This window comes from Schistocerca nitens, chromosome 8, assembly GCF_023898315.1.
Source record: "Schistocerca nitens isolate TAMUIC-IGC-003100 chromosome 8, iqSchNite1.1, whole genome shotgun sequence".
NCBI classification, from domain to species: domain Eukaryota; kingdom Metazoa; phylum Arthropoda; class Insecta; order Orthoptera; family Acrididae; genus Schistocerca; species Schistocerca nitens.
The window spans coordinates 126365834-126380865 of record NC_064621.1 but is presented as its reverse complement, the minus strand read 5'-3'; the positions used below and the strand labels follow the sequence as shown (position 1 = coordinate 126380865).

Below are 15032 nucleotides of genomic sequence, written 5' to 3'. Positions count from 1 at the left end.
GTGCTGCTGTTGGCACACGACTGAAAACAGAAGTGTGTCACTTTACATCACTTGAGAGCATCACTTGTGTCTATGGACACTGGTGGCATAGACGAGGAAGAGAGATGATGCTGCCACACCACCTCTGCATGCATTGATTGATTTAGTAACAGGGTGGGTGACTTGAAACAGCATAAGGTCAACACCTCAACCCAGCCAGAGTGCCTGATGCCTAACACACCCCTCCTCTTATACAATAATTTGTGAGAAATTCTGCTGTATAATTTTATCTGTGGTATTTACAAAGAAGTTAACTGCTAAGTTTAATGGACAGGTTATCTTACAAACTTGTGGTGAAACAGATTTCTAACAATTTACAAATATTTTATTTGTTTACTTTCTATGAACTTCTGTTTTAACAAATACCTGATTTATAATACTGACACACTGAAAAACACACGATTAGAGAGAGTGTGTACTTTTATGCACTAAAAGCCATATCAAATAAATGCGTGGTTGCACCCATACTACCCAATACATATACCAGTAGTAAAAATGTGCTACAATCTAATAGCACAGAAATGTGAGGCAACACAAGCCTGTACTTGATGATGTACAAATTGTTTCTTTTAATTTTTCAGTTCTGAGTATATTTATACAAAATACACTGCTTATTGGCTTACATTCTTCAGCAACACAACACAGGGGTTTAATGTTTCAATCATTCACACACAAATTATTTGTTTCTACATCCCACATACAATGAACTACTTCACTGCATTTTATCTGACGTTGGACAGTCACAAACACATACACATAAGTACGAACACAGTGTTTGTTGTTTGCAATGTATACTCAGTCTTACTAAATCAGTTCTAGTCTTCATGTATATTGAACAGTTTAGCAACTTCATTTAGATCATCATACTTGCTCTCATCCTTTAAAACCTGAAAAAGAACAAAGTTATGATTTCTTTCACTGCTTAAAAGCAAGCTAAATAATACAGTACATCTTCTACAAGATTTGTTGAGGTGGGGAAAAAAAAGGTCGAAGTCACAATTGTTGCATTTTACTCTTTCTCTTCTTCAATAGTGAATGTTAACACTAAGCTGCAGCAAGTGTGTACATTGTTGGGAAGATTGGGGAAGGTAAAACATTAAAGTGAAGAAAGTAATAATGCAAGGGAGAAAGCTCAGAAATAGGTTGACAGATGGTGAATATGGGGACTTGAAGGTGCGGGTTGAAGGATGACTAGTGCTGAGAGGAGATCACGAGTGTACAGAGATCTGAGACAAAATGAACTTTATGGAGGGGGCATGCACAGATTCGAATCGTGGAAACCATGGGAGAGAGGCGGAAAGGGGTGGGAGTAAAATGATGGAAGGTGTGAGGAAAATACCATTACAGTTGACAAAACTCATCTTACACCAGTTATTGTTTCAAATGTTATGAGGTATTTCATCCACAACTTTAGAAACTGTTCAGTCAGTGTGTCATGAATGATGTTCCCCAATTTAGAAGTGTGGGCTTTTGTAGCTGCAGTACACTTCAGTAAAATTTTAGGAAGTATGACTTCATGATGTGACTGAACTATCAACACTTCTCACTTCTCATGCTATTGCAAGCAGCCTTCATCAGGGTGACTCCCTTGGATTTGTGACATTACTCAATACTGATGCCCTATCCTTCAAGATGAAAATTACTGGACATTCCGGCTACTGTGTGTTGAACGAATGGCCATCTAAAAAGAAGGATATCAAATACTTGCTAGGAATTCTCCGTAACTTTCATAGTTACAGTAAATGAATCCAGTTTTGTTTTGTTTTAAGGCAAAAAAACAACTAGGGTCATAGCACATATCAAAACTGTAGAACACCAAGACAAAGAGAGGAGTGAAAAATGACTACACATCAATCCCAATCAACAGAAGAGAAGACAGGTAGAAACAGTGACATGGAGAAAGATCTATAAACCCTTAGTGCAGGCGAAGAGGCTTCTGTCTTTGCGTAAAGCTGAGGGATATGATTGCTGTGGGAAGCTACAGTCAGTAAGGTCTTGGCTGATGGAGCAGACTAAGTGTGTCCCACAATGACCTGTCATCAGACATCCATTCCTTGTCCCTTCCCAACTACTCAATACCCAATCCAAGGTGTGATGCCATTCATGCCAATGGGTGAGTGGCACATGGTAAGATGTGTCGTGAATGTAGCCTCAGGGATACCGGGCGACCTCTCTAAGTAATTAGCCTTGCACCGCGTGGGGTCTCCGTGATATGGACCAACTGCATCCCCATATCTCATAGGACCAAAATGGACAAGAAAGAAAATAGCAATACTGAGGGGCAAGTTGAGATCTCAGAAACATTCCACACAGGAAAAATATATCTAAAAACAAAGATGATGTGACTTACCATACGAAAGCGCTGGCAGGTCGATAGAAACACAAACAAACACAATCATACACACAAAATTCTAGCTTTCGCAACCAACGGTTGCTTCATCAGGAAAGAGAGAAGGAGAGGGGAAGCTGAAAGGATGTGGGTTTTAAGGGAGAGGGTAAGGAGTCATTCCAATCCCGGGAGCGGAAAGACTTACCTTAGGGGCAAAAAAGGACAGGTATACACTCGCACACACACCCATATCCAACCACACATACACAGACACAAGCAGACATTTGTAAAGGCAAAGAGATTCGGCAGAGATGTCAGTTGAGGCAGACGTACAGAGGCAAAGATGATGTTGAAAGACAGGTGAGGTGTGAGCGGCAGCAACTTGAAATTAGCGGAGGTTGAGGCCTGGCGGATAACGAGAAGAGAGGATATACTGAAGGGCAAGTTCCCATCTCCGGAGTTCTGACAGGTTGGTGTTAGTGGGAAGTATCCAGGTAACCCGAACGGTGTAACACTGTGCCAAGATGTGCTGGCCGTGCACCAAGGCATGTTTAGCCACAGGGTGATCCTCATTACCAACGAACACTGTCTGCCTGTGTCCATTCATGCGAATGGACAGTTTGTTGCTGGTCATTCCCACATAGAAAGCTTCACGGTGTAGGCAGGTCAGTTGGTAAATCACGTGGGTGCTTTCACACGTGGCTCTGCCTTTGATCGTGTACACCTTCCGGGTTACAGGACTGGAGTAGATGGTGGTGGGAGGGTGCATGGGACAGGTTTTACACCAGGGGCGGTTACAAGGGTAGGAGCCAGAGGGTAGGGAAGGTGGTTTGGGGATTTCATAGGGATGAACTAAGAGGTTACGAAGGTCAGGTGGATGGCGAAAAGACACTCTTGGTGGAGTGGGGAGGATTTCATGAAGGATGGATCTCATTTCAGGGCAGGATTTGAGGAAGTCGTATCCCTGCTGGAGAGCCACATTCAGAGTCTGACCCAGTCCCGGAAAGTATCCTGTCACAAGTGGGACACTTTTGTGGTTCTTCTGTGGAAGGTTCTGGGTTTGAGGGGATGAGGAAGTGGCTCTGGTTATTTGCTTCTGTACCAGGTCGGGAGGGTAGTTGCGGGATGCGAAAGCTGTTTTCAGGTTGTTGGTGTAATGGTTCAGGGATTCCGGACTGGAGCAGATTCGTTTGCCACGAAGACCTAGACTGTAGGGAAGGGACCGTTAGATGTGGAATGGGTGGCAGCTGTCATAATGGAGGTACTGTTGCTTGTTGGTGGGTTTGATGTGGACGGACGTGTGAAGCTGGCCATTGGACGGATTTTGGTCAACGTCAAGGAAAGTGGCATGGGATTTGGAGTTGAGGTTGGAGAGGAAATTCCGGAGTTCTTCTTCACTGTGAGTCCAGATCATGAAGATGTCATCAATAAATCTGTACCAAACTTTGGGTTGGCAGACCTGGGTAACCAAGAAGGCTTCCTCTAAGCGACCCATGAATAGGTTGGCGTACGAGGGGGCTATCCTGGTACCCATGGCTGTTCCCTTTAATTGTTGGTATGTCTGGCCTTCAAAAGTGAAGAATTTGTGGGTCAGGATGAAGCTGGCTAAGGTAATGAGGAAAGAGGTTTTAGGTAGGGTGGCAGATGATCGGCGTGAAAGGAAGTGCTCCATCGCAGCGAGGCCCTGGACGTGCGGAATATTTGTGTATAAGGAAGTGGCATCAATGGTTACAAGGATGGTTTCCGGGGTAACAGATTGGGTAAGGATTCCAGGCGTTCGAGAAAGTGGTTGGTGTCTTTGGTTGGTTGGTTGGTTTGTGGGATTAAAGGGACCAGACTGCTATGGTTATCGGTCCCTTTTTCCAAATCCTAAAAACACCCACAGAGAATAAAAACGATTAACAGAATAGAGCACAGACGACACAGAACAAGAGAAACATAGATAAAGACCAGACAAGACGAACTTAAATCACACAGAGTGTGACGGTGGTTGGCCGACCATAGGAACAAAAAAAAAAGGAAAAGCCAACCACCGAGAACACATGAAAAAACACAGTTTAAAACCGTAGGCCAAAGGCCAGAATCAACACAAAACAATAAAATAAAACACAAACACTCAGATTAAATTATAAAAACCCCCTGCCCGAATAAAACGTAAAACTAAGCCAGCCATAGCAGGGTCATCAGATAAAAGGGCAGGGAGCGTGTCAGGCAGTGCGAACGTCTGCCTGAGCACAGCTAAAAGCGGACAATCCAATAAAATGTGCACCACAGATAAAACGGAGCCGCAGCGACATAGAGTTGGGTCCTCACGGCGCAATAAGTGGCCGTGTGTCAGCCGAGTGTGCCCAATGCGCAGCTGGCAGCGGACAACAGACTCCTGGTGGGAGACGCGAAGGGACGACCGCCACACAGTCGTCGTCGCCTTGATAGGCGAAGTTTGTTGAGCATGGGCAGGTTGCGCCATTCAGTGTCCCATAAACCAAAAAGTTTTCGGCGTAAGATTGCCCGCAAATCAGTCACCGGGAGGCCTATCTCCAGAGGTGGTTTACTGGTGGCCTCTTTCACCAGGCGGTCAACATGTTCATTGCCCGGGATACCGACATGACCGGGGGTCCACACTAAGACCACAGAGCGGCCGCAATGGGCAAGAGTATGCAGGGACTCCTGGATAGTCATCACCAGACGAGAACGAGGGAAACACTGGTCGAGAGCTCGTAAACCACTCAGGGAATCGCTACAGATCACAAAGGACTCACCTGAGCAGGAGCGGATATACTCTAGGGCTCGAAAGATGGCGACCAGCTCAGCAGTGTAAACGCTGTAGCCATCCAGCAAGGAACGTTGTTCGGTATGGTCCCCTAGAGTGAGCGCATAACCGACACAACCAGCAACCATCGAGCCGTCAGTGTAAACAATGTCAGAGCCCCGATACGTTGCGAGGATAGAAAGAAAGCGGTGGCGGAAGGCCTCCGGAGGGACTGAGTCCTTCGGGCCCTGTGCCAATTCCAGCTGAAGGCGAGGGCGAGGCACACACCACGGGGGTGTACACAGAGGTGCCCAGAAAGGAGGCAGAAGAGGTAAAGCCCCAAGCCCGGAGAGAAGCGCTCTGATGCGGACCGTGATCGTACATCCAACCTTGTGCCGACGTTCTGGCAGATGGACGTGTGACTGTGGGAATAGTAGACGGTAGTTAGGATGCCCGGGCAGGCTGTAAACATGGGCAGCATAAGCCGCCAGCAAACATTGGCGCCGTAACCGCAGGGGAGGGACACCTGCCTCCACTAGTGTGCTGTCCACAGGGCTGGTCCGGAAGGCACCAGTGGCAAGGTGTATCCCACTGTGGAGGATAGGGTCCAGTACCCGCAGTGCAGATGGGGATGCTGAGCCATAAGCCAGGCTCCCATAATCCAGACGAGACTGGATTAACGCCTGGTAGAGCCGTAGGAGAGTAGATCGGTCGGCGCCCCAGCGGGTGTGGCTCAGGCATTGCAGAGCATTCAGATGCCGCCAAAACATCTGTTTAAGCTGCCGAATATAAGGCAGCCAAGTCAAGCGGGCATCAAAACCTACACCCAAAAACCTGTGCGTCTCAACCACAGCAAGAAATTCGCCATCAAGATATAGCCGCGGCTCCGGGTGAACAGAGCGTGCCGGCAGAAATGCGTAACACAGGTCTTGGCAGCCGAAAACTGAAAGCCATGTGCTACAGCCCAAGACTGCGCCTTACAGATAGCGCCCTGTAGCTGATGTTCAGCAGCTGCAATGCCAATAGAGCTGTAGTAAAGGCAGAAGTTGTCAGCATACAGGGACGCTGAGACAGACGTCCCCACCGCCACAGCGAGCCCGTTAATGGCTATTAAAAACAGGCAGACACTTAAAACAGATCCCTGGGGCACACTGTTCTCTTGGACTCGGGAGGAACTATGGGAGTCCGCAACTTGCACGCGGAAGGTACGGTACGACAGAAAATTGCAGATAAAGATCGGCAGAGGGCCCCGAAGACCCCATCCATGAAGTGTAGAAAGGATGTGATGGCGCCAGGTCGTATCGTACGCCTTCCGCATGTCGAAAAAGACAGCGACCAGGTGCTGACGGCGGGCAAAGGCAGTACGGATGGCCGACTCCAGGCTCACCAGATTGACGGCGGCGGAGCGGCCTTTACGGAACCCACCCTGAGATGGAGCCAGAAGGCCCCGTGATTCCAGTACCCAGTTCAACCGCCGGCCCACCATCCGTTCAAGCAACTTGCAAAGAACGTTGGTGAGGCTAATGGGACGGTAGCTGTCCACCTCCAAAGGGTTCTTCCCAGGTTTCAGAATGGGGATAACAATACTTTCCCGCCATTGCGACGGAAACTCACCCTCGACTCAAATGCGATTGTAAAGGTCGAGGAGCCATCGCTGGCAGTCCACTGAAAGGTGTTTCAGCAGCTGACAGTGGATGCGATCTGGCCCAGGAGCGGTATCGGGGCGAGTGGCAAGGGTGCTGTGAAATTCCCACTCACTGAATGGAGCATTATAGGATTCAGAATGGTGGGTGCGAAGTGAAAGGCTCCGACGTTCCATCCGCTCTTTAATGGAGTGGAAGGCCAGTGGGTAACTGGAAGAAGCGGAACTAAGAGCAAAATGCTGCCAAGCTGTTGGCAATTTCGTCGGAGTCTGTACAGACTGCTCCAATCAGTGAGAGTGCAGAGACGCTGACAGGGGTCCGATAGCCGTAGAGGAGTCGAATCTTGGCCCAGACCTGCGATGGAGAGACATGGAGGCCAATGGTGGACACATACCGCTCCCAACACTCCTGCTTGCTTTGGCAGATAAGGCGGCGGGCCCGCGCACACAGCTGTTTGAAGGTGATGAGGTGTTCAATGCAGGGATGTCGCTTGTGACGCTGGAGCGCCCACCGGCGATCTTTAATCGCTGCAGCGATCTCAGGCGACCACCAAGGTACAGGACGCCGCCGAGGGGACCCAGAAGAACGGGGAGTGGCAGATTCAGTGGCAGTAACGATGCCGGTGGTGACCGACTGAACCACCGCATCAATGTCGTCACCAGAGAGAGGCTCAATAGCGGCAGTGGAGGAAAACAAGTCCCAGTCAGCCTTATTCATAGCCCAACTGCAAGGGCGCAGAGAAGACTGACACTGTGGTAGTGACAGAAAGATCGGAAAGTGGTCACTACCACACAGGTCGTCATGCACCCTCCATTGGACAGACGGTAAGAGGCTAGGGCTGCAGACCGAAAGGTCGATGGCGGAGTACGTGCCATGCGCCACGCTAAAGTGTCTGGAGGAACCATCATTTAAAAGCGAAAGATCGAGCTGTGCTAATAAATGCTCAATGGTGGCGCCTCGACCTGTAGCCACTGACCCACCCCACAGAGGATTATGGGTGTTGAAGTCGCCCAGAAACAAGAAAGGTGGCGGCAATTGGGCTATCAGAGCAGCCAGGACATGCTGCGCGACAGCACCATCCGGTGGAAGGTAAAGACTGCAGACGGTAACAGCCTGTGGCGTCCACACCCGAACAGCGACAGCCTCTAAAGCTGTTTGTAGAAGTACAGACTCGCTGTGAAGAGAGGACATACATGCAGACGCCACCACATACCCTTTCATAAGCTGCCCGGATCTTATAATAACCCCGATAGCCACGGAGGGCAGGGGTTCGCATTGCTGGAAACCAAGTTTCCTGAATAGCAATTCAGAAGAAAGGGTGAAGGCTGAGAAGTCGTCGGAGCTCAGCTAGATGGTGGAAGAAACTGCTGCAGTTCCACTGGAGGATGGTATTGTCCATGTCAGAGAGGCGTGACGGGACTTGGAAGGCAGATTACGCCGCTGGGTCACCTGCTGCCTCCAATTGAGCACCGGTGCTAGCGCTATCCATGGCGTCTGAGGGACCGGCGAGATCGAGGTCCTCAGCGGACGCCAGAATCTCCACCTCGTCCTCAGATGCAGAGCTGGAAGGTTGCGGTGGGGTGGCTGCCACCGCGAGTTCCTTGGGCTTAGAGCTCTTCTTGGATTTCCCACGCTGCTCCTTGGGTTTAACTGGCTGGGAGGGCTTCACCGATTCAGTCTCCGGGACTGAGGAGGATCGTGAAGCCCTACGACCAGCAGATTGTGGGCACTTACACAACTGTCGGTCGTCACCCTTCCCGCTGGTGGAAACCTGGGAAGGGAGGGACCCAAGGGACCCCTTGTGAGCGTGAGTAGCCGAAGAAGTTGAACACTTCTCCGGCTTACAAGCGGGGACGGACGTCCCCGATGGGTGGGATGGTGTTGCTCCTGAGGTAGGTGGCGCAAGAGCAACCCGGTGGGTAGAGCCCCCCATTGGCAAGGGGGCAGAAGTTGTACTACTCGTCGATCCGGCTGGAAGTCGAGAAACTGATGGGGCTAGCACAGGTGTTTGTAGCAGCAGTGTAGGAAGATGTCATTCTCAAAAGATGTAATCGGTCGTATTTCCTTTTGGCCTCAGTATAGGTCAGTCGGTCCAGGGTCTTATATTCCATGATTTTGCGTTCTTTCTGAAAGATTCTGCAGTCTGGCGAGCAAGATGAATGGTGCTCCCCGCAGTTGACACAGATGGGAGGCGGGGCACATGGAGTTTCGGGATGAGATGGGCGTCCGCAATCTCGACATGTGAGGCTGGAAGTGCAGCGGGAAGACATATGGCCGAACTTCCAGCACTTGAAGCACCGCATCGGAGGAGGGATATAGGGCTTGACGTCACATCGGTAGACCATCACCTTGACCTTTTCCGGTAACGTATCACCCTCTAAGGCCAAAATGAAGGCACTGGTAGCAATCTGATTTTCCTTCGGACCCCGATGAACGTGCCGGACGAAATGTACACCTCGGCGCTCTAAGTTGGCGCGCAGCTCGTCATCAGATTGCAAAAGAAGGTCCTTATGGTAAATAACTCCCTGGACCATATTTAAACTTTTATGGGGTGTGATCGTAACGGCAATATCTCCCAACTTGTCACAAGCAAGTAACCGTCGTGACTGGGCAGAGAATGCCGTTTGTATCAGGACTGACCCAGAGCGCATTTTGGACAAGCCCTCCACCTCCCCAAACTTGTCCTCTAAATGCTCGACGAAGAACTGAGGCTTTGTGGAGAGAAAAGACTCCCCATCAGCTCTCATACAAACTAAGAATCGGGGCGAATAACTGCTACCGCCATCCTGAGACTTACTTTCCTCCCACTGTGTGGCCAGTGAGGGGAACGTTTTCGGATCGTACTTCTGAGCATTAAATTGAGCCCGAGAACGCTTAGAGACTGCTGGCGACTGGCCACCAGTGAGAGACAATGTACCACACTTCATTGCCGGTCATCCGCCCTGATGCCACCTACTCCGACCAAGGGCCCTCCCCACGGGTGCCACCCAGCCACAGCAAGAGCCACCTGGCAGGATGGCCGTTGCCGGGAGTCCCGATACCCCAGGAGGATAGGCATCTACTCCTTGGCATACGTGGGTAGTTAACGGCGCAGGCATCAGTAGAGCGATCCCTGTGTTGTCAGGGGGCTACAACCAACAGGGTACATGGCGGCCCCACCACAACGGACTGGCTACCGTGCTGTATGTTAGGTAACATGTGGTCCATGGTTGCCGTCAGTGCAGAAAGAGGCACTGCTCAGTGCAAGGTGTAATCTGCATGCAGGAGCGTAGTCATGCCCAAGAGATGGAAAGCGGGCAGGACTGCAATTCAACGGCGAAGAAGCTGGTGAAAGGTCTGATCGCAAGATGGACACAATGCACCAAGTAAGGCACCCTTCCCCAATCGGCTCGCTCTTCGGAAAATTTGGAGAGATGGAGGTCAAACCCAACAGGGGACCATCACATAAGGCCGAAAAGTTTGAGACTCCTTTTAGTCGCCTCTTACGACAGGCAGGAATACCGCGGGCCTATTCTAACCCCCGAACCCGCAGGGGGGGAAGGATAGGAGACTGCATGTAATGGGTTGAAGGTGTTGATCTACGTAGGCACAGATACGTTCTGTGGGGGCTTGGTAACCAGCTACAATGGGGCGGCCGGGATGATTGGGTTTGTGAATTTTAGGAAGAAGGTAGAAGGTAGGGGTGCGGGGTGTCTGCGGGGTCAGGAGGTTGATGGAGTCAGGTGAAAGGTTTTGTTGGGGGCCTAAGGTTCTGAGGATTCCTTGAAGCTCCGCCTGGACATCAGGGATGGGATTACCTTGGCAAACTTTGTATGTGGTGTTGTCTGAAAGCTGACGCAGTCCCTCAGCCACATACTCCCGACGATCAAGTACCACGGTCGTGGAACCCTTGTCGGCCGGAAGAATGACGATGGATCGGTCAGCCTTCAGATCACGGATAGCTTGGAGTTCAGCAGTGGTGATGTTGGGAGTAGGATTAAGGTTTTTTAAGAAGGATTGTGAAGCAAGGCTGGAAGTCAAATTCCTGGAAGGTTTGCAGAGGGTGATTTTGAGGAAGAGGAGTTGCGTCCCGCTGTGACGGAGGACGGAACTGTTCCAGGCAGGGTTCAATTTGGATAGGGTCTTGGGGAGTTGGATCATTAGGAGTAGGATTAGGATCATATTTCTTCGTGGCAAAGTGATATTTCCAGCAGAGAGTACGAGTGCAGGACAGTAAATCTTTGACGAGGGCTGTTTGGTTGAATCTGGGAGTGGGGTTGAAGGTGAGGCCTTTGGATAGGACAGAGGTTTCGGATTGGGAGAGAGGTTTGGAGGAAAGGTTAACTACTCAATTAGGGTGTTGTGGTTCCAGATTGTGTTGATTGGAATTTTGAGGTTTTGGAGGGAATGGAGCTCTAAGTGGGAGACTGAGTAGATGCGAGAGACTGGGTTTGTGTGCAATGAGAGGAGGTTGAGGTTTGCTGGAAAGGTTGTGAAGGGTGAGTGAGTTGCCTTTCCGGAGGTGAGAAACCAGGAGATCGGATAGTTTTTTTGAGGTGGAGGGTGGCATGCTGTTCTAATTTGCGGTTCCATCACACTCACCTGGTCCTACTCCAAATCCCATGCCACTTTCCTTGACGTTGACCTCCATCTGTCCAATGGCCAGCTTCACACGTCCGTCCACATCAAACCCACCAACAAGCAACAGTACCTCCATTATGACAGCTGCCACCCATTCCACATCTAACGGTCCCTTCCCTACAGTCTAGGTCATCGTGGCAAACGAATCTGCTCCAGTCCGGAATCCCTGAACCATTACGCCAACAACCTGAAAACAGCTTTCGCATCCCGAAACTACCCTCCCGACCTGGTACAGAAGCTAATAACCAGAGCCACTTCCTCATCCCCTCAAACCCAGAACCTCCCACAGAAGAACCACAAAAGTGCCCCACTTGTGACAGGATACTTTCTAGGACTGGATCAGACTCTGAATGTGGCTCTCCAGCAGGGATACGACTTCCTCAAATCCTGCCCTGAAATGAGATCCATCCTTCATGAAATCCTCCCCACTCCACCAATAGTGTCTTTCCGCCGTCCACCTAACCTTCGTAACCTCTTAGTTAATCCCTATGAAATCCCCAAACCACCTTCCCTACCCTCTGGCTCCTACCCTTGTAACCGCCCCTGGTGTAAAACCTGTCCCATGCACCCTCCCACCACCATCTACTCCAGTCCTGTAACCCAGAAGGTGTACACGATCAAAGGCAGAGCCATGTGTGAAAGCACCCACGTGATTTACCAACTGACCTGCCTACACCGTGAAGCTTTCTATGTGGGAATGACCAGCAACAAACTGTCCATTCGCATGAATGGACACAGGCAGACAGTGTTCGTTGGTAATGAGGATCACCCTGTGGCTAAACATGCCTTGGTGCACGGCCAGCACATCTTAGCACAGTGTTACACTGTTCGGGTTACCTGGATACTTCCCACTAACACCAACCTGTCAGAACTCCGAAGAGGGGAACTTGCCCTTCAGTATATCCTCTCTTCTCGTTATCCGCCAGGCCTCAACCTCCGCTAATTTCAAGTTGCTGCTGCTCACACCTCACCTGTCTTTCAACAATATCTTTGCCTCTGTACTTCTGCCTCAACTGACATCTCTGCCAAATCTCTTTGCCTTTACAAATATCTGCTTGTGTCTGTGTATGTGTGGTTGGATATGGGTGTGTGTGTGCGCGAGTGTATAACTGTCCTTTTTTGCCCCCTAAGGAAGTCTTTCCGCTCCCGGGATTGGAATGACTCCTTACCCTCTCCCTTAAAACCAACATCCTTTCAGTTTCCCCTCATATATAGGGGCTGGAACTGATGGAAAACTTCTCCTCAGCTGAACGGGGTGGGGGGGGGCAGACCTGTTCAAGAAGTGGTATCGGTTACTAAGAAGTTGGACCAGATTAAGATCAAAGGCTTGTCTGGGGCTCAGAGGAGGAAACTTCTTGAAGAACAAAAGCTACAAGAAGGAAAAGAGTGGCTTCCTGAACAAAAGAGGAGGGAACTAAAAGGGCTTGAGAGCAACAACTTCAAGAGGAGACTGCCCCCAGAGTGCAGGGGGTGCACATATCCCTTCTACATCGAGGGTAGGCAGTAAGCGAACAAGCGAGGAATCTAATAAGACTCCCACTTCTCAGGATAAGCATATCCAGAAAAAGCCGGGGCAAGAAATAGTAGTCTCTGTTTTTAGGATGGCAGTTATCCAGCAAAGCTATCCACTGGTCAAGATCACCTCACAGCAGGAGCAGCTCGTGCAGACAGCTCTCTCTAAGAAGATTGGGGGGGACGCTGGTCCAGAACATGAACTCAGGAGAGTGTCTGGATAACAGTGCTCTTATCTTTGTCTGTGAGGGGGTGGGTACAGTCGACTGGCTTAAGGGAAAGGTGCCCCTAATATCATCATGGGAGGATGCAAAGCTGCTAGTAAAGACAGTGGCTGGCCTCTTCAAGACCACAGTGATATTAATCTGAGTAACAAAACTTCTTAAGGAAAACTCTCCAGACACTCTGAGAAAATAGGGTCTTAAAATCTGAAAGTATTGACAGAGGATTGGAAGGTAATCAACCGGAAGGTTGCACCAAATGGGCAAACCCTTGTGGTGGAAGTCAGAGAGAAGTCCCTGAAGGGAATGAGGGAACAGGCCCTGAGACTATTCTTGGGGTTCTCACATATTGCCATCAGGGTAATGAAAGACATCAGCAGTGAAAATGGCAGCAAGATGGAGACTAAATGTGCTGCAGATAAATCTGCACACAGTAACGGGGCCACTGCTGCCCTGAGTCATCTTCCGGGAAGTCAAGACATGGATGGGGCCCTGATTCAGGAACCCTATCAGGTCTCTGAGGCACTGGAGGTAAGCTCGTTTACGCTAGAAATACAAGAAACTCCAGAAAGTGCATTTATGCGAAAAATGGAATCCCCTTCATGCTGATGGTGGACTTCTGTTCTAGGGAGTTAGTGACCATCAGGATGCGGCAACACGAGGAAGGTATCACGAGGGAGTTTGTAATGGCGTTGGCATACCTTCCTTAAGAGGACAGCACTGCTCCTCCTCAGGAGGTGATGAGACTGACGGAAGTCTGTATACAACAGGGTGACCAACCATTGGTTGGATGTGATGCTAATGCCACAACTTAGTGCGGAGCAGCACAGACACCAACAGCAGAGGTATGAATTTTCTAGAATTTCTTCTAGCTAATAACTTAGAGATCCTCAATAGGGGCAAGGTACCCACATTTAGGAATATAGAGGTAACTGACATAACCTTCAGTTTCACTTTGATTGGTAGTTATGTCAAACAACGGCTTGTGGCTTAGAGCCATCCTCATGAGACCACATGTATACTTAGTTCGAGGTTGAAATGGGCATTAGACAACCAATGTCCTATACGAATCCTAGGAAAATGGTCTGAGAGGCATATAGGAGGGACCTCGACTCAAGCCTATAGGAAGTCAGTACTTTGATAAGTAATCAGGTAGAGTTAGAGGAGGCAGTAGAGGCAGCGGGGCTCTTCCATCATACCATGCAACTACTCAATCACTAAGAAGTGTACGAATAGGACTGTAGATAGAATTTTTCCAGCACTCCTGCAACAAGAAAGAGTGAACTTAGTAAGATTCCTATGCAGGTTATGTAGGGTTAGCCTAGCAGCAGGAATCATTCCTAACGTCTGGAGGGCAGTGAAGGTTGTCTTCATTCCAAACCTGGGAGAACTGATCATACCAAGGCCAAGGATATGAGGCACGTCAGTCTGTCCTACTTTCTTCTCATAACATTAGAAAAACTGGTCAACATGCATGTTTGGGAGAGGAGGTTAACTAGGGTACCTCTACACATAAACCAACATGCATACCAATTAGGAAAATCGTGTGAAACTGCACCCCACCAACTTGTTGGGAAGGTGGAGAAAGCACTACACTTTCAGGAAATAGCCCTCTGCATCTTCTTGGACATCGAAGGGGCTTTTGCAACATGACCTTTGAATCCATGGTTAAGGCAGCAGAGGTGCATGGCTTGGAGACCACCATTTGCAGGTCGATTAGAGCCATGCTTAGTTGTAGAAAGGTAAAAGCCACCAGGATGAAAAAAGTAATCAACACCATCAGAGGCTGTCCACAATGAGGGGTCCCGTCCCCTCTACTGTGGAACCTTGTGATGAATGAACTTATTGTAGAATTAAACTCTAGACAGTACTTTTGCCAGGAATACACAGATGATCTTGTCATAGTAACACTCGGCAAA

General features: G+C 49.4%; 1 protein-coding gene across 1 annotated transcript in view; it reads right to left on the bottom strand.

The window, feature by feature from the left end:
• Positions 1-584: 584 nt before the first annotated feature.
• LOC126198593 (apoptosis-inducing factor 1, mitochondrial) overlaps positions 585-15032 on the bottom strand; it is a 127032-nt gene continuing 112584 nt past the window's right edge. The window contains exon 12 of the mRNA XM_049935042.1: positions 585-926. Coding sequence (XP_049790999.1) covers positions 855-926 — 72 coding nt within the window. The 3' untranslated portion in view covers positions 585-854. The remainder of the gene's footprint in view (positions 927-15032) is intronic.